General features: G+C 36.6%; 1 protein-coding gene across 1 annotated transcript in view; it reads left to right on the top strand.

Moving 5' to 3' along the window:
* Positions 1-24,513, top strand: part of ABCB5 (ATP binding cassette subfamily B member 5) — a 115,304-nt gene that overhangs the window by 65,694 nt on the left and 25,097 nt on the right. The window contains exons 17-22 of the mRNA XM_004604094.2: positions 1,054-1,158; positions 1,312-1,389; positions 5,149-5,232; positions 17,447-17,650; positions 21,478-21,578; positions 23,544-23,684. Of these exons, the coding sequence (XP_004604151.2) occupies positions 1,054-1,158; positions 1,312-1,389; positions 5,149-5,232; positions 17,447-17,650; positions 21,478-21,578; positions 23,544-23,684 (713 nt within the window). The remainder of the gene's footprint in view (positions 1-1,053; positions 1,159-1,311; positions 1,390-5,148; positions 5,233-17,446; positions 17,651-21,477; positions 21,579-23,543; positions 23,685-24,513) is intronic.

The raw sequence follows: 24,513 nt of genomic DNA, 5'->3' as shown, positions 1-24,513 counted from the left end.
AGTAAAACTTAAACATTTTTGACAATCTTAAACAACCTAGGTCCTAAAGGAACAGTTACCTTTTACTTTGTCTCACAAGGGAAATATTGGGACTGTGTGTCATTCCTAGTGTGGAATCCATAATAGGAAGGTTAAGTAATGATCTTAGAGGATAAACCAGCTTCTGTTGTGAAGTGTTTGACTGACTCTTGTTGACTGGGAGATCTGTAAAGAAATTGCTTTGTTTTCTAATTTTAACTCCAATGCTGTATCAGCATTCCAAAGCACTGAAGCAATAAATTAGACAAATACAACTGCTCTCCTTTCAACTAGTCTGAACAATGGCCATTTTTTATTACTCACAAGCTCAGAAAGGGGAAGCAACAAAGTTTGAAGTTGTGTCAAAGGACTCAAACAGGTTGACAAAATCAAGGGTCTTGCTAGAGTCATATTAGGTCTTAAATTCCCTAGATTTGTTCAGCTACACTAGGTTAGCCTAAATGCCAATATATTATAATCACTTAGTTTAAGAATAATTTCTGGGGTATGTTTAAAGTTACCACTTTATAAGTAGAGTAATACCAAGAAACCTGACTTAATAAAATTTACTAGAAACAGTAGTTTCTTTGAAACTGTGCTAGTATAATAGCATAATTAGAGCAAGCTAAGGACTTATTTTATTCTATATTGCATGGCTTAAAAGAATTTGAAGCAAATTATTTTTATCAAATGTAATTAAGATAAAGGATAGAATACTGTATACTTTTCTCATCAAAAAATGTGTACATAAAAAGCAGTGTAGCACTGTCATCCCGTTGTTCATCGATTTGCTCGAGCAGGCACCAGTAATGTCTCCATTGTGAGACTTGTGTTTCTGGTTTTGGTATATCGAATATGCCACAGGTAGCTTGCCAGGCTCTGCCATGTGGGCGGGATACTCTCGGTAGCTTGCCAGGCTCTCTGAGGGTGTGCATAATATTATGTTAAAATTCATTCCAAAAATTTTATAGATAAGATTTTAATTTTTTAATATATTTTCCTCTAGTCACTGATTTTTAAAACCTTCTCTTACAGATGTTTGAAAATGATGATAAAACCACATTGAAGCATGATGCAGAAGTTTATTCTATGATATTTGTCATTTTGGGTGTTATATGCTTTATCAGTTATTTCATTCAGGTAAACTTTTCATAAGTTATTAAGCTTAAATATCATTAATATTCTGTTTTCCTCTCTAAGTTGTAATAATAACCAAAATAAATAAAATATAAATTGCTAGTATAAAAATTTATGTTATAAAAATAAAACATGAAATTTCCATTTTTTTTTTAGGGATTGTTTTATGGAAGAGCAGGGGAAACTTTAACTATGAGATTAAGACACTTGGCATTTAAAGCCATGTTATATCAGGTCAGTGTTTAGTTCATTTTTTTTATTTAAAATGTTTTTAAATGTTCTCGCTTTCAGGTTTTCATCACATCAATTTATTAATGTAATATTTCCTTTAATCTTTTAAATCTATTGTTTATTGTGCTCTGAACAGCAATGTTCTGACATCATAATTCTTATTTGTATAATTTATTAGAAGCACATCCAAAATTCTTCAGAATTGTCATATTCAAAATAGAATTTGTATCAAAGAAGGATTTTGAATTCACTACTTGTTTCTTGAATTTTTCTTGACAAATCTTTCTTTTAATTATAATGTAGTGTTCTAGAATCAGAATGGAATACCATAACCAAACAGAAAAAAAGGAGACTAAGAGTTGAAATATCTTAAGAAATATATTTTAAAAGTAGGAGCTCATTTATCTAGTTCTTATCCCTGTACACAATTTACAATTTTTTTTTCCTCTCCACACTTCATGAAATCTTCTCTCTGCCCTTTTCTTAAGAGTCTTGAGCTCAGAGAACATCAGTCTAACAGGCAGGTCAGCCTGCCACACACAAATGATCAATCTCATCTGTAAAATAACTAAAATAGGTGGATCAAACAGTAATCTTGAGAAGTGAGTCATAGGGGCAAGTGGCAGGAATGTTTCAGATTGGCACCTCTAAAATTCTTTCAGGAGACTGAGGTGTATTGGGTTACCCTGAAAGCCAGTAATCATTTGGAGCCCATCGCTTCACTTTCTGTCACCAGAGCTTACTGTGCAGAAGCAAATAGCTTCCTGCCAGGGTCATTTCTTTTCAGAAATAGAGTTACTGTCACTCCAGTCAAGTTATCAAAACCCGTTTTTATATCTCGTGATTTTTGGAGTCGTTGGAGCTCTGCTGTGTAACAAAACTACTGGCTAGACTTTTGTATTCTCAGGAAACTACACGAAACAAAATAGAGTGAAGGGGTTAAGAGGTTCCAATAGTCACTTGATACTCAGAAGCCGATGGTGCCTGACACCCTTCTCTCAAAAAGTTTCTGTCTCTGATATTTGGAAATCCTCTCTAATTCAGGAAAACAAAAATCTACTTGAGCGATTATAAAACTTTAATAACTGCATAGCTCATTGATGTTAGACTTTAACTTTGCTAAATACCAAGACACTTATGAACACTTTATCTTTTTATCCCATAAATTTATTAATTAAAATTATATTCCACACTGGTTGATTATGTCACCTCACTTTTTGGTGGTTTCCCTACACCATGAATTTATGCCATTTCATGTTCAAGAAAATTTATTTTCAATTTCCCAGAATTTCTAAAAATTCTCCTTGAATGTTTGCAAACAAAATAGTAATTTTTTTGCAAGCAAAAAAATACAAATTTAAATTTTTTCAAGCACCCTTTCAACTTCCTTTTTGTCTTAGGATATTTTTGGTTATGAATGGAGTCTCAAGGCCATGAATCAGTTTGATCAGTAGAAATTTTTAATCCAATATCCTGGGGCCAGACAAATAGTACAACAGGTCAGGTGCTTATCCTGGCACCATGTATGATCCAATGAGCCTCACCAACATAGAACCAGGAGAAAGCCCAGAGTACTTTTATGTATGGCCCCCAAACAGATTAAAACAAAATAAGACAAAATCAATATTCTGATTGTGGATACTAGGTGTCTGTCCTCTTCCTAGTATTCACCATGCAAACACCAAGGCAGTCACATGACCAGATAGAGTAGTTTCTGCCCATAAAGATAGGATAGCTTATGGGATACACAACCTATAAACAACAATATCTGATTCTTCGAGAATCATTCATGAAAACTTTCTGTTATTAAGATGGTCTTAAACACCCACAAAATTTATCAGCCTCTTCCCAGTTATTTTTTGTTTTTCCTCTTTTACTTTTAAGAATGCTTTTTTTCTTACTTCACCTCTTTTCAATTGGAGTGGGAAATTCATAGTACATTTTTATAATAAATATCTTTCTAATTTAAATTTTATCAATTGTAGGAGAAGCTCCTAATGTACAGTTTTACCTAACTTTTAATACATGGCATTTGTCCTAAGATAAGAAGACTTTTTAAGGCTTAGAAAGCGTGCTGAGGCTTGCAGGTCGTTTTATAACTATTTTGAAATCTCATTTGAGAGAGAGAGGTATTCATGGAATTGGGTGTAGTCTTATTGTAGGCATAAAATCTATATTTTATTTTATTACTTGAAACTCTTCTGGTTGAAAATAATACTCTAATTGCTGCTTTCAATGGTTGCAAATATTCATTACTTATTTTGTATTTCAAAGCTTAACATAAATTCCTTTTTTGTACTTTATCTGCTATGAGTTTATAGCAATGAATTTATAGTATATGTGAATATATATACTATAGTGAATATTGTGAGTTTTTGAATGAAAGGTTAGTTTTAACCACTTCCTTCTAAATTATATTGGCTAGGGCTTCTGGGGATGGTTGTTAAATCTTAAACTGATAGCATTAATGTTAATCACTAAAGGCTCTCTAAAAGCCACCTCTAAAGTTGAGGTGGCAAATCCTGAGGAGAAACAGGTAATGAAATTCAACTATAATACTTTCAGTTATATGAAAAATATTTCTCTTTTCCTACAAAATCGCATTGTTGACTACAAACTAGTGTTCTGTCTCCTTGGCACTTGTCAGCTGTGTAGGACAAGTCATTTCAGTACCTCAGTTTCTTCATTTATAAAATATTAACAATCACAGTTCTATCACAGAGCTGTTATGTGCTTAAATGAGAAAGTACCTGTAAAACAGTTCTAATAATGTTATCATTTTTTATTTCCATATTCATTTTTTGCAGAAATGGTAGATTTGCAGTATAAAAAAACTCTATAACTTTAATTTTTACATCAGAAAGAGATATAGCAAGTAAATTTTTATTTAACCCCAGCTATATCCCTTAAACACTGCTAACTATTTTACCCTACATTGCCTGTGCTGGAAAACAATCCTGGAATGCATAATTGCTAACTTGCTGGAAAGCAGTTATGGATACCTTGCTCATTAACTATCAGATAATGCCCAAAAAAGCCAATGCTAAGTGTTACAACATGTTTTTATATAATGTAAAACGTAATATGCAGGGCTGGAGAGATAGCACAGCGGGTAGGGTGTTTGCTTTGCACGCGGCTGACCCAGGTTCAAATCCCAGTATCCCATATGGTCCCCTGAGCACCGCCAGAAGTAATTCCTGAGTGCAGAGCCAGGAGTAACCCCTGTGCATCGCCAGGTGTGACCCAAAAAGCAAAAAAACAAAAAAACAATAAAAAACGTAATATGCAATATTGTTTTCTTCCTATATTATACTTTATTTTATATCTGAGCAATGCAGATATGGTTGTATAGGTTTCCCTTTAGCAGCTGGGACCTTCTCCAATGCAGGGACTTTGGGAACACTTTTTCTTTCTTTTCTCTCTCTCTTTTTTTTTTAATGTTTTGGAGGCCTCACCTGGCATTGCAAAGGGCTTACTTCTGGTGGAGCCTGGGGAATCATGGGGCCCCAGGGATCTATACCTGGTTTTACATGTGCAAGGTAAGCATCTTACACTCTATACCATCACTCAGGCTCCTCTTTGGAACACCTTTGATATAGACCTCTCACATAGAACTCTGTGAAATAAAAAAAATAAGAGTTATTTGATCCATAGCAGTTATAAGAATTAATTAAGAAGCAAGAAAATGTATTCTGGCTTACAAAATGACAAGTCAAAGAAGAATCTCTTTGATAATTTTATGTTGATTTCCCTTTTTTCTAGGATATTTCCTGGTTTGATGATAAAGAAAACAGCACAGGAGCTTTAACAACAGCATTAGCCATAGATATCGCACAAATTCAAGGAGTAAGTATACTACTTCTATTTTGAAATGATAGATGTATGTGCTGTACATGTGTGTACATAATACACATGTGTCTGTGCATCTTAGGTAAGCTGTGCTCATATGGCCCACAACCTTAAGAAAACCAGGTAAGAGTCATATCTAAGAGGGAACACTCAGTGTAAGATGTAAGGCAGCCCATTCAGTTCTAGGTATTTTTAGCCAAAAAAAAAAAAAAATTAACTGGTGTAATTGGATATCCAGAAGACTAAAAGAAGATTCCAACAATGAATCAGAGAAAACACTTGAAAAGTGTGGGTTCAATTGCTTTGCCCCTCTCAGAGAGCCTGACAAGCTACAGAGAGTATCTTGCCCGCACAGCAGAGCCTGGCAAGCTACCCATGGCATATTGGATATGCCAAAAACAGTAACAAGTCTCACAATAGAGACATTACTGGTGCCCGCTTGAGCAAATCGATGAGCAACAGGATGACAGTGATACAGTGATACAGAATACACATTCAAGAAAAGGAAAATCAATGATCCACCTCTGAAAGACAGAAAAATCTTACAAGTATATTTTTTAGTTAGAAATGCTGAGGTATTAATTGTAACGGCATCATTATCAGAATTGAAAAAGCTCTTCAAAATGACATTTTCCGGAATCAGTCACCGACACCCCATATGGTTCCCTGAGTACCTCCAGGAGTGATCTTTGAGTTCAGAGCCAGAAATAAGCCCTGAACATCTCTGGCTGTGACTCCCCACAAAATTAAAGTGGCATTTTCTTGGTCCAGAGAGATAGGACCATGACTAAGGCATTTACCTTGCTACTTTGATCAACCCCAGTTTGATCCCTGGCATGGCATGTATCCTCCAAACACCATCAAAAATGTTCCCTGAGCACAGAGTCAGGAGTAGCCACTGAGCACTCACCAGTGTGACCCCACCAAAAAAATATTTGCATTTTCTTTTGTAGGTTATTTCCACAGCACATGGCAGCTGTTCTAATTTTGAAACTTTATAAGACCTCTTTGTTCAACATATACTTCCAAGGTTATAATAGCAGAGAATGGGATGAGTTGGTTACAGTTGCAAATATTCACATGCATTCACATAAGTTTGGAATAGTAATTTCATGATGCAGTAAAAGTAGAAGAGGAAGGCAGGAAATGTTTTCATTCTCCGTCTGAAATTCATTTTGCTATTTTAAAGGAAAGACTAATTTTCATAGATGACCCAGCAAGCTACCGAGAGTACTTCGCCCACACAGCAGAGCCTGGCAAGCTACCCGTGGCTTATTCGATATGCCAAAAACAGTAACAACAAGTCTCACAATGAAGACGTTACTGGTGCCTGCTCGAGCAAATCAATGAGCAATGGGATGACAGTGATGACAGTGATACAGTGACAGTATTGAAATTCAAAATAGAGTGGAAGAGATCAATGTTATAATCATAAAATTGATAAATATAATGTTAATCAATTAATATAAATTAATAGAAAAAGTTATAAATATAATGTTACTTAGTAGACAAATAAGAGAGTAGAGAAATAGCTCAAAGAGGTGGAGCCCATGCTTTTCACTGGGGAAGCCCAGGTTTGACCCACAGCACTAATTTGTCCCCCAGTACCACTGGAAGCGACCACCAAGCACAAGGACTGAGATACAAGTAGCCCTAGAGCCAGTGGCAAAAAAAAACAAAAACAAAAATCAAATAACAGGTACAGCATTAATCTTCCATAGCACAATCTTCCATAACATCATATCTGTGCTAAATGATTCCAGAGTCTACTTTCGGCAGAAATATCAAACCTGATATATAATCCCCATCACAAAACTTGCTATGTTTTTTATTACTGTGCTTATGTTTTTCTTGAGTAGCGTTCAAATCTGTAAAAACCTACAAAATGGGCATTCTTATTTGTTGCTATATTTTATATTTGAGTCATTTTCTCTTTTAGCAAGTACTAATTATCAAAAGAACAAGAATAGTATTCAAAGATCAACATAATTTCTCCTTATGAAAAATCAGCCTAATTGTAAGCATCTGACTCCTATCATTTGATTGCTCACAACTTTCTTCTTATAATTAGTAAATGATGGTCTCATAATAACTTCTGAGCAAGTCGACTTAAGATATATTCTATCTAAGTTTTTTATCATGTAACATCATTTGCATTTTATCTTATGAAATGCTTTAGGGTGGCTGTTCACCAAAGAACTCTTTACCATTTTGAAACATGTACTAATGTCTGAAAATATATATGGCCCAAATATTTTTAGAAATTCTAATTCCTCAAGAGTCATGTTAGTGAGGTACGCGTGAAATATATATCTACATATATACATACATATAGTACAAATATATAATAAAGCACAAGATAATTTCTAAGACAGTTGAACACAATCAATTTAATTGGTATTGTTTTAGACTAGGGTAATGAATTATCATCAGTACATCTATCACCAGACATTCTCTGTAAAATATGTGGTTTTACTAAAGGTACAAAGTCATTTTACGTTCTTTGAAAAACTATGTTCCACAAATCACAAGTAAGCAACTCCCTTTCATAAATCAAAAATTTACCTTTTTTTGTTCACAGGAAAGTGTTTTATTGATAACATAATGTATGCTTGCTATACAACTGACTGACATTAATTCCAATAATTTTTCTCATCAAAGCTAAAATTATATTACCCCAAGAAGTCATAAAATTTTCATTTATTAAATCCAAGATCCCAGTGAGTCAACTATGTAAAATTAGAATATCATTACCTTGATGATGGTGACCTCATTTCTTGATTTAGCTTTTTGACATGGAAGTATGTAAAACAGCTTGACATTATCTGTGATTCAAATAGTAGAACTCATAATGATATGAACCATAGAATAAGAGTGGCATATGATTGATGTTTTGTCTTATAATTTTAGATCGAATTTATTAAAAGACACCATTAAGTCTATAGCAAAAGTTAATATATAAAACCATTCAGTATTTAATAATAGTGATTACAGGTGGTTTGTTCTTATAAAGAAAAATTTCAATCTAACCCCTTTACTCAAAATATTGCAATAAATCTATACTACTGATAAAAACCTTCAAACTGTTGTATGGTAAAGCATTTCAAGACATGCAGCTTCCAAGCTGTGACATGGAACACATGCTTCACTCATGTGAGACACTGCATTCAACCCCCAGCACACTCACTAAAACTGATATTTAGCTTTGGTTTTTGACAAAAACATAATAATTCTTAAGTCTACAAGAGCAAAAAAGTTTCACCATTAACAACAATGGTTCAGGAACATATAATATATTAAATTAAATTTGAAAAAATTCTTCCTGATAAATGAGTGACCATAGATTTAAATACCTTACATTTCCAAAACTTTTCGCAATGCCAAATATGTCTAATTAAACTTTTTCTTCTGCTAAACTGATCATTGTCACCATTATGAGCTACATTACATTTTAACAGAATTCACTTAGTTTTCATTTCATTTCATTTAGTTTTTCATAACTTCTTTGAAAATATTCTCACCTACAGTTGTTCCATACAAACTATTCCAAACAGCCTACTTTTCAGCAACTTCACACTCAGTATTGTCTCCTCAAAAACGAACAATTAAAAACCATGGTGCCTGAAAGATTGTACAGGGTTTAAGGTGCTATTCTTGCATGTGACTTACCCTACTTTGAACCCCCAGCACCACTAGGTATGGCACCCAAAAAATATAAATAAACAATGTTTTTTTAACTAAGAAGCAAATAATATCACTGTTGCTGCATCACTGTCAACCCATTGCTCATTGATCTGCTCAAGTGGGCACCAGAAACATCTCCATTGTGAGACTTGTCGTCACTGTTTTTGGCATATCGAATATGCCACGGGTAGCTTGCCAGGCTCTGCCATGTAGGCGAGATACTCTCGGTAGCTTGCCAGGCTCTCCAAGAGGCAAGGAGGAATCAAACCCAGGTTGGCCACGTGCAAGGCAAATGCCCTACTCGCTACATCGCTCCAGCCTGAGAATCAAGTAATATAAATAACATAATGTCAACTCATCAAGAGTCAGGAAGGCTACTCAAAATAACCCACCTTGCTTTTGACTAGTAATGTTGCTATCAGTGCCTTCAACTTTTTGAGCAACTATCATCAAAATGCTAACCATCAGATATGTTTGTGCTCTCTGAACATATTTTTTTCAACTATTTCAATCAAACATGACTTAATTAATTTACTATCTACTTTATTTATTTATTTATTTATTTGCTTACCTGAAAACTGACTCATTCAAAAACATACTTATTTTCAGTTTCCTTTTCACTTTTTAGCTCATGGAGACATTATAATAAGATGAGATGATCTTTTTTAAAATTGTCTAATTTGGGTGGAATTCTCTAACATTACTGAGTGTTGCTTTTATGATAATTAGGACTATATTTTGATGACTGCCTACTTTGATAATTATTTATCTTGTATATTTTTAGAACTATATATTCTTATGGCATTAAAAAACACACAATTGTAGTATCTGTTAGGAACAAAAAAATATTTACAGTCCTCTGTGGCTTAAAATCCTGATATTTAAAGTCCACTTTTCTATATTTTAGTGATGGACATACAATAGTATTTTTTTAGCTAGAATAAAATGTACAGCATTATATAAAGAATTCACTAGGTGTCAAATTATAACTACATGACAAATTTGTAACATACTGAGCACTAGTGCAAAATGACAAAAGTACCATATATAGCTTCTTTAGCAACTATTTAACACCACATTTATAGCATTGAAACAGCTACAGACAGCAAACAAATGAGCATGACTATGTCAGTAAAACTTTATTTATGGACACTGAAATCTTTACTTTCGTAATTTTGCTCTAGTCAACTTTTAATATTTCCTTATTCCAACTTTCTATATATATGTTCTACAGTAATAATGTCTTTTAAAGTCATTATGAGCTAGGTCTAACATTTGTATCAATTCTGTGTCAGCTTCAATTGATTGATTTTAATACTCACCATGAGTCCTATTTTGCTCCTATTCTTGCTTTTTTGCTAGTAATTTCTGACAGGATGCCACACATTGTGAATTGAACAGTTTTGGATGCTAAGTATTTTTCCTTTCTATAAATATCCTCAGGTTTTGATCTGGGGTGCAATTAAATTACCTGAGAGTAGTTTGGTTCTTTGAATCTTGATTTTTAAATTAGATAGAACTAGAGATCATTCTGTGTTTCATTGAATTCTTTATAAATTATAGTTTTTCAGTCTGACTCAATTGAACAAGTAGGATTCCCAACCTCACATATGCACTTTTCAGCTGAATACTCAGGGAGGAACTTCTGCAGATACATCGATTTCTCTTTCAGTGCATCTTCTTCCTCTCTGGTGTTCTGCGATGACACTTTTATCTTTCTAGATTCAGATTCTCACTTTTGTCTACTCAACCCAGATAAACTGTGGGGTTCTGCCCTAGTTCAGTTCCAGTGTGGAAGCTCTCTTAATTAGCTCTCTCAATATGCTAAGGAAATTAGCATAATCTTAGGGTTCACCTTGTGTGTTTCCCATCTCAACTTTCAGTTGCCTTTGGTCCAGAATCCTGAAAATCCATTTATGCATTGAAGCCATTTTTGTTTGTTTCAGATGGGAGAGTAAGTCCATTCTCTGGTACTTCTTGTTGGCCAGAAGCAGAAATTGTACCATGTAGAATGTTATTTCTATGATTTTATATTGATTTCCTTCCATTTATTTTTTATGCTAGACATTTATCTTTGCATACTGCCATTTTGTTAGAAAAGTTGTATTCTCCACACTTAACATAGTACCCTGACACTATAGATACTTCAGAAATAATTATCTAAAGAGTTATTTAATTATGGAGTCAACGCTGACACTGCCCTCTCACATAACAGAAATTATATTTCTGTTATATTCAGGCAAAAGTTCTCTTCCTTTCCTTTCACAAATCCCTTCTTTCAATCAAAAAAATTCAGTTATAACTTTCTACTTTTGATTTCCAAAAGGAAAAATAAAACCTGTGTCTTTGTGCATTATTTCCAGAGATGTACCATTTATTTTAAGGATAAGGTCACAGTAGTTAGGACTCTTCCTTGCACGTGGGCTACCCAGGTTCCATCCTCGGTAGCACAGTATCTCCTTGAGCACACCAGGAGTGATCCCTGAACACAGAACCAGGAGTAAGCCCTGAGCACAGTCAGGTGTGACTCAAAACCAAACAAAGACCCAAAAAAGTCCAATTTTCTATTTTCCTTTAGTTTTTATAGTAATACCCGTCAAGGCCCAATATCTGTTACTTTCTGTTATGTTACTTCTTCCTGGGTTGGAGCGATAACACAGCGTGTAGTGCGTTTGCCTTGCACGAAGCCAACCCGGGTTGGATTTCTCCACCCCTCTCGAAGAACCCAGCAAGCTACCAAGAGTATCTTGCCCACATGGCAGAGCCTGGCAAGCTACCCATGGCGTAATCGATATGCCAAAAACAGTAACAAGTCTCACAATGGAGATGTTACTTTCTGCTCGTGGAAATCGATAAGCAACGGATTGACAGCGATACAGTGATACTTCTTCCTGGAACAGGAGAATTATATGCAAATCCTTGTTATCCTGCCACTTTCCCAGAAGACAAGGTTTATGGCTGTGCTTGGCTTCACTAGCTGAATATTTCAATCAGCCTGTGGTGGTTTAAACTACAGTGTCAATTAGAGAGGTATATAATTTTTTTTAAAACCAAAGATGAGCTAAGAGTGGATGTTCCAAATCTATTGAATGAGCAAAGTTATGCAAGGGCAGTCACTTGTAGAAAAAGTTCTTATGTCCCAGGCACAAAGCTCAAATACAAGATCAGGATCCAGAGCGATAGTACAGTGGGGAATGCATTTGCCTTGCAGGTTGCTGACCCAGGTTCAATCCCAGGCATCTCATATGGTCCCCCAGCACCACAAGGAGTAATTCCTTGGTGCAGAGCTAGGACTAACTCCTGACATCACTGGGTATCACTGTGCCACTATCATCCCATTGCTCATCGATTTGCTTGAGCGGGCACTGTAACATCTCCTGAGACTTGTTACCATTTTTGGCATATTGAATATGCCATGGGTAGCTTGCCAGCTCTGCCATGAGAACAGAATACCCTCGGTAGCTTGTCGGGCCCTCCGAGAGGGGTGAAGGAATAGAACCCGGGTCGGCTGCGTGCAAGGCAAACACCCTACCTGCTGTGCTATCACTCCAGCCCACATCACTGGGTGGGACCCAAAAAACAAACAAACAAACAAACAAAAAAGCCAAAAGAAAAAAAAAAGAACAGATTAGTTATACAGAAAGATTAATTACATATATCACTTTTTTTCTCTTAATGGGAATTAGATTTTTCAGTGCTGAAGGGATAACAAATATTGGAAAGTAGAAAGCTGAAATAAACATGTTATATTATAATTAAAGATATTTACATAACCTTGTGGATTTTAGGAAATAATTAGAAATAAATATAGATTTCAATTTGAGCATATATCCTTACATACACACACACATCACACAAAATTTCACAGTTCTCCCAAATTGATATTTCACTAATAATAAGCACAACTATCACCATACTTTGACCACAAATAACCTTCTCCACTAGATGGACCACGGCTCCTACAGAAATGAGGACAGAACCTGGAAAATCTTTTTTCTCTAAGAAAGTAAGGACATATTCAAAGAATGATAGAGACATGTCAATGAATAACAAAGTCACACCGAAGGGATTTCAAATGGCCATATCTGAGACAATTTCAAACAATTATATTAACATTTTGAATCACTGAAGAAAAAATAAAAACATTAGTTGCTACTGAAATAAATGAATTGGAAAGTTTGATGATAAAAATTTACAAAGCTTCAAAGTATCTCCCCTCAAAACATTTCTTAACTACAAGGAAAAAATTAACTTTATGGTGAAGAGAAGGCTAGAAGGCTCTATCTTTATGAATTAATGAAAGTGAAAACCATTCAGTAATGAAACCAATTAAATGTGTTTGTCATAAATTGATTGTCAAGATACAATTAAGGTACAAATCACTGCTGTGGCATTACTGCCAGTGATGAATGATTGAGAGAAGTGTAAGATAAGCTAAAACTCAAGAAACTGTTGACAAAATACAGGCCTGTAATCTTTCCCAAAAGTCAAGGTCATGAACATCGAAGAAAGAAGGAAGAACTGTTAAAATGCAAGAAGAGTTAAAAGTAGAGACAAAACAACTAAATGGAATGCATGGCTCTGAATTTAAAAACTTTCGACTACGAAAGATACTATTGAGACAGTTGATATCCTGAAAGAGAGCTGAGGGTTAGATAATAGTTACATCTCAAATATTCATTTCCTATTTTTGAATATAAGAAAATTCTTATTTCCAGAAATTAGCTACATCTACGCAAGGTGAGTAGGACGTCAATCTCCCAAGTGGTATAGAGAACAAAGGGTTCTTAGATTTCAGTCAACAAACTGTAGCATTGGGGGCTAGTTATCTTATCTATTTCCCCATCTATATTACAGGAATAAAGACAGTATCTCATCATTGTCATATTAAATAAGATTAAATTAAAGAAGATAAATCGCTTATTTCTTGCTCTGAAGGAGTTGCCTATTTCTTTATCTGGCCACACCCTGTGGTGCTTGGGGGCTCCCAGGACCAATTCCAGCAGAGTTCAGGAAAGCAGGGCCATGCAGGTGCTGAGTATGCATTCTACCAATTGTGTAATCATTAATGTACAAAAAATATATAAAAATTTAATTTTTATAGACTACATAATGCAAACTTTTTCACTAAAGCATTAATTGAGGATTGGAGAGATGCAGTAGTAGGTGAGGCATTTGCCTGATTTGCAGCCCAGCATGGCTTGAGCCCTGGCACCATAGAGAGCCACCAGGAGTGACCTCTGAGCACACAGAGAACCAGGAGGAAGCCCTGAGCAGAGTATGGCACAAATACCAAAAATAAAGCAAAATAGAAACTGACCGTTCACCAGTTTATTACTTAAGATGTACTAGATTCTATTTTTAGTGACTATGTAAGTTTAATATATCATTTTCTTGATATATTAAAGGCTTCATAAAGAATTCATATGTAGGGGCTGGAAAGAGAGTTCAAAAGACACATGTTTTGTATACAGAAGTCTGGGACACTACATGATTCCCAATCACCAGGAAGATCCCTGAAACACACTAAGCCAGGAGTAGCCTCTGTGCACCACCACATGTGGCCCCAAAACAAGCAAACAAAAATAATGCATATGCATAACTCAGTCTGTTCAAACACTTCCATTTTAAGTACTTGCCCATTATGCATAAGTGCAAAAGTGACACTCAAATGTAATTAATTGCTAAGACTTTTATTTTTCTATAAAAGTCTTAGTAAACCTAACAATTTTAGGGACTGGAGCGATAGCACAGTAGGTAGGGCGTTTGCCTTGCATGAGGCCATCCCAGGTTCGATTCACAGCATCCCATATGGTCCCCTGAGCACCACCAGGAGTAATTCCTGAGTGCAGAGCCAGGAGTAACCCCTGTGCACTGCAGGGAGTGACCCAAAAAAGAAAAATAAAACTAAAAATTTTATAAACAGTAAATATGGAAAGATGCTTAACTGACTTTGATAGACTCTCAGTATTCTAATTAGTTTTTAACATTAACTCTAATTTAGCAATTTTCAAGCATCAGATTTATCAAAAGTCTGACTTAGGGTTGAAGAGACTGTGTTTATGTTTATACGTACACATGTGTGTTGTTTTGTTAATTAGGTGTCTGGTGGGGGTTGGGTGCATACAAGGAAAGTGTGATTGTGAGAGAACCATAGAAATCCTAAAACTTTGACTCTTAACTTAGATTTGTATATAAAATCCTTTATAACTGTTCATAAGGAACTCTAAAATTGAGCACAATAATAGTCCCTTTAAGCAGGTGGTATTTAATTTCCATTTGTTTATTTCTATCTTGCTTCTATATAGTTTTTTATTGTGTTCCAGTAAATGTTAGGTCTTTCCAATCCTATACATAATACCTTAATATAGTTCTAAAGATATGTGTATATTATACCTGTATACATATATGATATATATACATATTCACATATATCCGAGTAGAAGTCATGAATAATCTTCTCTGTTGCCCTTCTGGGAGATGTGATAGGTCCATCAGGACATCAGAGGGCAGCCAGTTTGGTCTTGTAGCTGGCGAAGGACAGGCGAGTGTTGCAAATACTTTTACCGGCTTCTGCCGCATTGGCCAACACTTACTCACGACTTCTACTCGGACCTCTTCGACAGCCACGTCCACCTGCCCACATACCAAATTCCGAAGGATAGATATGTCGTTCCCAACTTCCTCCCTTCCAAAATCCAACACGCCATTTCATCAGTAAAGACACATGCAGCAAAAGGTCAGACCCGAACACCTGAAGAATTTGCTCCCAGTACTCATCAATACACTGGCCTGGCTCTTCACACACTACCTGTCTGAATGCAAGGTTCCATTGTCCCAATGAAAAACCAGCAGGACCATTCTGTTGTATAAGAAGGGAGATATGCACGACAATGGCAACTATCACCCAATTTGCCTATTGTTCGTTATCTACAAGTTGTTCGATTGAGTCATCCTGAAAAGAATAGGCAAAGCACTCAATGAAGGACAACCATGCAAGCAAGCCGGTTCCGAAAAGGATTCAGCACAATCGACCATATCCACACAGTGACCAAACTCATTGAGGTGAGGTTTCATGAGAGTGCAAGATGCCGCTCTGTCTGACATCCATCGATTTAAAGAAGGCCTTCGATTCTGTTGAGACTGAAGCGGTCATGGAAGTCCTAGCCAAACAGGGCGTTCAAACTCAGTACATCAGGATCCTCCAGGAGCTGTATTATGGATTCAACACCAGGATCTCACCATTCTATAAGGAAGTGATCATTGACAAAAACAGAGGCGTTCAGCAGGGTAATACCATTTCACTGAAACTCTTCAGTGCCACCCTCAAGAACGTCATGCTTTGACTGGAATGGGAGTGAAGATAGACAGCCAGGAACTACATCACCTCTGCTTCGCTGATGACATCGTTCTAATGACACCAAACATTAGCCAAGTGGCACAAATGCTGGCCGACTTTGACCGTGTGTGTAAAGGTCGGACTGCAGCTGAATTTCACCAAAATAATGTTCATGAAAAATGAACTAGTCCCTGACGTTCCATTTGCTCTCAATGGAACAAACATCTCCGAATGCAAGAGCTATGTGTACCTGGGACGAGAATTCAACATGAGGAACGACTTGGTGCCAGAACTGCGCAGAAGGAAAGGAACAGCATGGAACGCCTTCAAGAGTGTCGAAGAAGTGGTTAAGAGAATGAAAAACTCCAGCTCCAGGCACATCTTTTTGACTGCACTGTTCTCCCTGCGTAACATATTCGTCAGAGACCTGGGCCTTACAAAAACAGGATGAAAACACTATTCGGGTATCCCAAAGAGGAATCGAAAGAGCTATGCTTAGAATATCACGTTTCATTCAAGTGAGAGAAGGAATCCAGAGTTGCGACCTCTGTCGAAGATCAAGAATCAGGGACGCTGTCTTGTTTGCCAAGGCATCAAAAATCAGATGAACTGGACACGTAATGTGATTTAGAGATGACCACTGGGCTAGAGTTGTTACCCACTGGATTCAATGGGACTTCAAAAGACCGAGTGGCCGCCCACCTACAAGATGGTCAGACTTCTTCATCAAAACCCTGAATGAACAGTTTGAGGCTCTTCATGTTCCTGGAGCGAGCAGATACCACTGGGATACACTAGCATGGAACAGAGATGAATGGAGACATTACTAGTGTCCGCTCGAGCAAATGGGATCACAAGTGATACAAGTGATTCACACATATGTATACATATATATATCATTTAATCTCTAAGGATAATTTCAAATTAAAAATCTAAGAACAGGGGCTGGGGCAATAGTACAGCAGATACAATTCCCTAGTCCCATGACCCCCTCCGAGAGTGATCCCTGAGCACAGAGCCAGGAATAAATCCTGAGTGCAGGAGAGTGGGGACAGATGCCCAAAAACCGAACAGAAATCTAAGTGTAACCCCCATCAAGAAAATTTAATTTGTTTTGTCAGAAACTATAGTAAACATTTTTGCAAATTGTAAGTTAACTCTTTTTCTCCAAACTATGTCTAATATCAGGCAACTGGCTCAAGGGTTGGTGTCTTCACACAAAACGCAACTAACATGGGACTATCAGCTCTAATTTCCTTCATGTATGGATGGGAAATGACACTCCTGATTCTGAGTATCGCTCCAGTATTTGTTCTGACAGGAATGATTGAAACAGCAGCAATAACCGGATTTGCCAACAAAGATAAGCAAGAACTTAAGCGTGCTGGAAAGGTAATGTTAATTCTGTTCTTACAATCATAAACACGAGAAAAGCAGAGCTTCACCTTATGATGAGTTTATTCTATTTGTTAAAAACGTATTAAGTAGGGTTTGTGTATACATGAATGCAGTGAAGTTGGGGGTGAGGTATAAATGCTGTAGCAAAAAGATTTGGAACATGACTTCTGCAGCCGAATTAGTGGAGTTAAATTCAGATTCTAAGAAATGTATGATATGAGTAAGTTATTTAGTTTTCCATGTACTCAAATTTCTCTCTCTGGTCCCTAAAAATGTTTTTTATCACTTATATATCTTTGTATTCACTGACTGAAACACCTAACATTATAACGCAAAACTCTTAGAATGGTGTCTGGAAGACTGTGAGCACTCAATAATGTCAGTCAGGCAGGGGTGATGAGATAATACAGGAGGTTCTGTGCACGCTGCTAGGGGTTACCCCTGAGCACAGATCCAGGAGTAAACCTGAGCATTTCCAGGTATGGCCTAGCTCCTGCAATAATAATAATGTTAGTCCTTATGACTGCTAGCAAATCATGGGCCAACTTGCTGACATAATTCCCCATTCTCTATTGACTAATACCCAACAGAATATTTTCTGAACAACCTAGGTTTTCATTTTTTTTTGTTTTTTGGGTCACACCCAGTGATGCACAGGGGTCACCCCTGGCTCTGCACTCAGGAATTACCCCTGGCGGTGCTCAGGGGACCATATGGGATGCTGGGAATCGAACCAAGGTTGGCCGCGTGCAAGGCAAATGCTCTACCTGCTGTGCTATCGCTCCAGCCCCCTAGGAATTCATTTTTAATTAAATGAATTAAATGAGATATGACAGTTACTAAATATAAGACTGATATTGATATTGCCTAAAAACACTTTTGGGTGCCCAGGGTGCACCCAAAAATAACCGGTAGACTGAAGTACTACTCCCGGTTCTGTGCTCAAAGAGTACTTCTGGAAGTCTCAGAGGAACACACGGGGTGTCAAGAATCAAACCTTGGTTGGCAAGAGCTTTCCCTGCACTGTTATCTCTTAGGGCCCCTAAAACCACATTTTAAATCAAGGACCATTTTTATTCTGATGATAATGAACCATTTATCTAATTGCTTGGAAATGCTTTGATATATTTAAGCTCATTAGGATCATATTGATAAAATCCATTTTGTATCAGCAATTTAAGGACTTATGGAAACTACTGCTGTTGTAGACATCTAAGAATAGAAAGCTGTCATTTGATCTAATCACTCCAAGTTGGAGTCCCTGTCAAGTGTCCATCCATTTTCTGTCACTGTAGTGGCAAACAGTGTATTACTCCACCAGACTATCTGCCCTGGATACCCTTGAATGATAGACAGTTTTGTTTGTTAGCCTTTTGACTCTCTTTTTTTAAGAGGCAGAAGTGTTAAGTCAAATTGTGTTTAGCTATTTTCAATGTGTCTCCATAATGGGCATTCCAAAAATACTCCCACATGAGAAAAATCACACTTTCCAATACACCCTCAGTAAGATTGTGTATCAACTTTTTCTATCATTGTGTATATGATTAGAAAAATTATCTCTTTTCATAGTTATGATTTGACATTTTATTTTAAAATGGTGGTTCATTTGTACTTCCATCTGCAGTATGTGAGTTATCTGATTTATTACATCTCTATCAGCATTATCTTTTTATTAATACAATTTTGTTCGGTTGACATTATTTTGTAGACTTTAAAATTTGAGAAGTATAGCTTTACATGTGTGTATGTGAATTAGCCTTGCCTTAGACATCTTCAAAGTTCTCTACCATCACCATGGTCACCCCTCTACCCTTTTTTCTGATCCCCTTCCCCTTCCCCTCTTGGAAAACCATGTTCCTTAGAGAATCTAAGAGGTATTTTGGGGGGTTTTTTTGGTTATTACAATTAACATCTGAGTGAAATCAATCTGTACTTATTCTTTACTTCATTATTTTAGTGAGGCTAATACTCAAGCTTCATTCATGTTGTCTTGAAAGACATAACTTCATCCTGTTTTGTATATTTATTTTTGGCTTTTGGGACACACTCAGGTGCTTAGGGACTTCTGGCTCAGTGCTCAGGCATCATTCCTATCTAGGTTCTAGGACCCACCTAGTCACTGTCACTGTCATCCCATTGCTTATTGATTTGCTTGAGCGGGCACCAGTAACATCTCCATTGTGAGACTTGTTGTTACTGTTTTTGGCATAGTGAACCTGGACCTACCATATGTAAAGCATGTGCTCCGGTCCATTGAACTCTCTCTCTCTCTCTGGCTCAGTGTCTTGTAATAAATGAGTAGCACTTTTCCAATATACTTACCACAGCTTCTTTATCTTTCATCCACCACTGAACTTTCTGCCTTTTTTCTCTGTATTAATTGGTACTAAATATTTTACTCTATACTTTCATAATGAATCTTTTTTTCTTAAAGTCTAGTATGAATTTCATATATATATATGTATATATATATATATATATATATATATATATCCAGAGCTACTATATGTCTTTTGGTAAATCCAGACACAGTGTGATTATTGATAAACTGATCTTAATCACTGTCACCCTAACTTGTTTTCTGCCATTTTATCTATTATTTCATTAATATCTATCAGCCTTTTCATTTTGATCATTTTACCTAGTGATTCTCTCAGTTCCTGCAGATTTTCCTCTAAGTGTCTTTGCTTCAGATTTTTGGTTTTTGGTTACCAAGAGGTTTTAATCAGGTTTCTCTGTAACAACCTTTTTTTGTGCTGGTAGTAGCTCCTCGACATTTTGACCGATCAGATTCTATCCTATTCTTCTCTCTCTTTGCTATTTTGCTGTTGTCTCATTTTATTCTTATTTACATTACTGCCCCATTATTTACCAAATATTTTAAGTATTTGCCATAACCAAAGATTCATATTCTCTTGACTTTTTTATTTCCCTGTAATAGAACTCCCTTCAGCATTTCTTCTACTGTAGGCCCAATGGTGGGAAATTACATTAGCTATTATTTATCAGGGAAGATCTTTTTTAATCCTCCATCAAAGTTAATGATTTATTTTATCTGGAGTATTGGACCATACCTTATGGGGCCCAGGTTCCACTCCCACCCCATTGTCCAGGTCTCCCTCAGAGGAACATGTAACATAGTGAGGACCATGTATCCAGGCCTCCTGCATACAAAGCACACCCTTCAATCTACTGAGTTATGTCTCCAGCTTAATTGATAATTTTAGAGTATTATTATTCTTAGCTGAAATTTTCTACCTTTTAGAATAGTAAATATGTCATTCAACTCCTAACCTGTTCGTCTGTGTTGGGAACATGCAGCCTGTGAGCGAAAGAAGTCTATGAAACCATGTAGTCTGGCCCTAGTTCATGATGGGACAGGCACATGGGTATCTTACAGCTGCTACTGGCTCCATCTGCAAGTTTTGGATGACTTGAAGGTGATATTATAATACTCAACTGGCCCTGACTGAGAAAAGCTTCCTTTCCCCTGCTAGAGTTTCTGCCGAGGAACCAGATAATAACTTTATTGGGGTAGATTTTTATTTTACCTATTTTCCTCAGCAATCTTGAGTATCTTTTCCTTTATTGTTCCTTTATGATTTGATCATTTTTCATTTATCTTTTCTAATACTTGCATTTAGAAATTTGGGTGTTCTATTACTTGCTAGATTTCTGTGATTTGGGTGCTTTGGGAAATTTTCAACTTAAGTTTGGGAAGTTTTCAAATATTCCTCTTTGAATCGACACTTGTTCCTAGTGTTAAGTAACTGGAATTGACAACCAGAAGTTTTATTTTAATAATTTGTTGTTCTTATCAGATAGCAACAGAAGCTGTGGAGAATATACGTACTATCATGTCATTAACAAGAGAAAAAGTCTTTGAGCAAATGTATGAAGAGATGCTTCAGACTCAGCACAGGTGATTACACATTTATTCTGACTCCATAACTCTAGTCTGTTTCTATAAAGGCAGTATTCCTGAGTAATTCCTATAGTTTACCTGCCAATCTACTTGGTTTACAATCTTTTCTAATAATGCCATATCATAATTCTCTCTATGACTTCTCCAAGAGACTGAAGAGAACTGAGAACAAGCATAGTTAGAATAAATATTTCCGTTCCTCCCACCATTAACTATCTTTTACTAAGTATGCATTTTCCCTACTTTCCTGAAACAAGATTAATAAGATAACATACTAAAAATAATAAGGTTGCTCAGTTCTTTATATTGAATCTCTAAAACAATTCATATTTTAAAACAAGATATAAACAATAAATGTAATTGTTCCTTTGCATTTTAAACTAGTCTTTATCACATTTACTTAGCAATGGTCTTTGTATTACTTTATCAGAGAGAAATAGCTATATGCTCCTTTACTTCCAAACTTGTGATTCATATAGCCCTTTACTTTCCTCTGTTCATTATATTAGTGCCAGATTGTCACTGTCACTATCATCCCGTTGCTCATTGATTGGCTCGAGCAGGCACCAGTAATGTCTCCATTGTGAGACTTGTTGTTACTGTTTTGGGCATGTGAAATATGCCACAGGTAGCTTGCCAGGCTCTGCTGTGTAGGCGGGATACTCTCAGTAGCTTGCTGGGCTCTCTGAGAGGGACAGAGGAATGGAACCCAGGTTGGCCACATGCAAGGCAAATGCCCTACCCACTGTTGCTATCGTTCCAGCCCAGTGCCAGATTACATTAGAAAATATTTCTAAATACTTTTAGACAAAATCTCTTTCATTTTTTTCTTCAGTATTTTTTTTTTGAGAGGGGCACAGGGGACTACACCCAGCAATGCTTAGGAGTCACTCCTGGTTATACTCAGGAATCACCCTAGTAGTGCTCAGGGGACCAACCATAAGGGATTGAACCTGGCTTGGCCAAGTGTAAAACAGAAGCCTTACCTGCTAAATTACCTTGATTTACAAGAGTTGGTTTTTTTTTTTCTTTTTGGGTCACACCTGGTGATGCACAGGGGTTACTCCTGGCTCTGCACTCAGGAGACCATATGGGATGCTGGGAATCGAACCCGGGTTGACCGCTTGCAAGGCAAACGCCCTACCCGCTCCAGCCCCGATTTACAAAAATTGTTAATGTTAGGGTTTTTCATGCATATAGTGCTCTCTCTCTCTCTCTCCCTCTCTCTCCCTCTCTCTCTTTCTCTCTCTCTCTCACTCTCTCTCTGTCATCTTTAGTAGTTCTTACATGAACTTAGGTCATTCATTTAAAAGTTCATAGAAGCAGTGTGGTTACAAGAACTATAGAGTTTATATAGCATTAGGGAAAAAAATTTGCATTTTCTGTTTTTACTATATCTCTAAATAGTTTTTTAAAAAATCACTCCCTTTAATCCTTAAAAAAATTTTAGCCCCAAATGATAACATTTCTGGTCTTCTAAATTCAGCATTCTAGATTTCTTAAAATGACCTTGCTAGGGCTAGAGCTATAGTTAAGTGGATAGGACACTCGCCCTGAGTGCAGCCAACCCAAGTTTATTGAACAACCCCTGAGCACTGCCAGGAGTTAGTCCTGAGCACAAAACTAGGAATAAGCCCTAAGTACTGCAGGGTGGTCCCAAACCAAAAATAAATAAAATAAAACAAAATTGTATTGCATAACAGAAGCTGTGAACTGGTCTATTGAACTGAGCTGACATGTCAGGGACATGGGAGGGGGAGGGCAGGTTTTCAGTGAGGGAATCAGGAGATGCAGAACTAGGGAAGCAGACAAGAGCTCCAGTAAGGGTGTGGAGCATGATATGCATGAACCCTAACATTAACAATTCTTGTAAATCCAGGTGACTAAAATAAAATTTGTCTTTAAAATGATCTTGCTTATATAATTCAGATCCTGTTGTTTAATAAATGTTATGCATTTCAGAAATGCCTTGAAGAAAGCACAGATCATTGGAAGCTGTTATGCATTCAGTCATGCCGTTATATATTTTGCCTATGCGGCAGGACTTCAATTTGGAGTCTATTTAATTCGAGCTGGAAGAATGACCCCAGAAGGCATATTTATGTAAGTGCTGCAAATAAATATACAAACCCTATAAGTGAGTCATATGCATATGTAACCAGAAAGAGGTACCATTCAGTGCATTGTCATTTAAACACATATGTGGAAAACACACAGAGTATTTCTGTTGTTATTTAAATATCTAAAAGTGCAGTCTAACTACACTAATGGTAAACCGTTAGTATTGGTGTAATATATTAGGAATCTGAGTTAGATTCCTATATTAATTGCTTCCTACTTCAGTTTGCTGGATTATGGAGATATAATGGTAAAATAGTAATACCTCCTGGAATTTGTGAGGCTTTTTGGAATTTTGGGGGTAGAGATGATATTTTTCTGTAATGACTTTTTTCTGGAGATGGCATTTATTTTTCTAAATCACAGAGGTTGACTGCCTACTAAACAAACACTCCAGAAGAAACACAATTAAGAGTATTTTCCTGGGGGATGGAGCGATAGCACAGCGGGGAGGGCATTTGCCTTGCATGCGGCTGACCCGGATTCTATCCCAGCATCCCATATGGTCCCCTGAGCACTACCAGGGGTAATTCCTGAGTGCAGAGACAGGAGTAACCCCTGTGCATTGCCGGGTATGACCCAAAAAGCCAAAAAAAAAAAAGAGTATTTTCCTTCATAAAAGTCACCTTTGGAACTGATAACAGAATCTCAACCAAACTTCCCTTGCCAAAGCATTTGCTAAAATGTCTTGTTCTAAAATTCTGCCACATACAATTATGAATTTTGCATTCCTTTACTTTTGGATAGCACCTAAATGTAACTTCTAAAGTTAGAGAAATGAATTTTGAGTGCTAATTATTTGCTTTAAAGTCTT

The sequence above is a fragment of the Sorex araneus genome, chromosome 1, assembly GCF_027595985.1.
Source record: "Sorex araneus isolate mSorAra2 chromosome 1, mSorAra2.pri, whole genome shotgun sequence".
Lineage (NCBI taxonomy): Eukaryota > Metazoa > Chordata > Mammalia > Eulipotyphla > Soricidae > Sorex > Sorex araneus.
The sequence above is the reverse complement of the archived record's forward strand: the minus strand, read 5'-3'. Positions and strand labels throughout refer to the sequence as shown.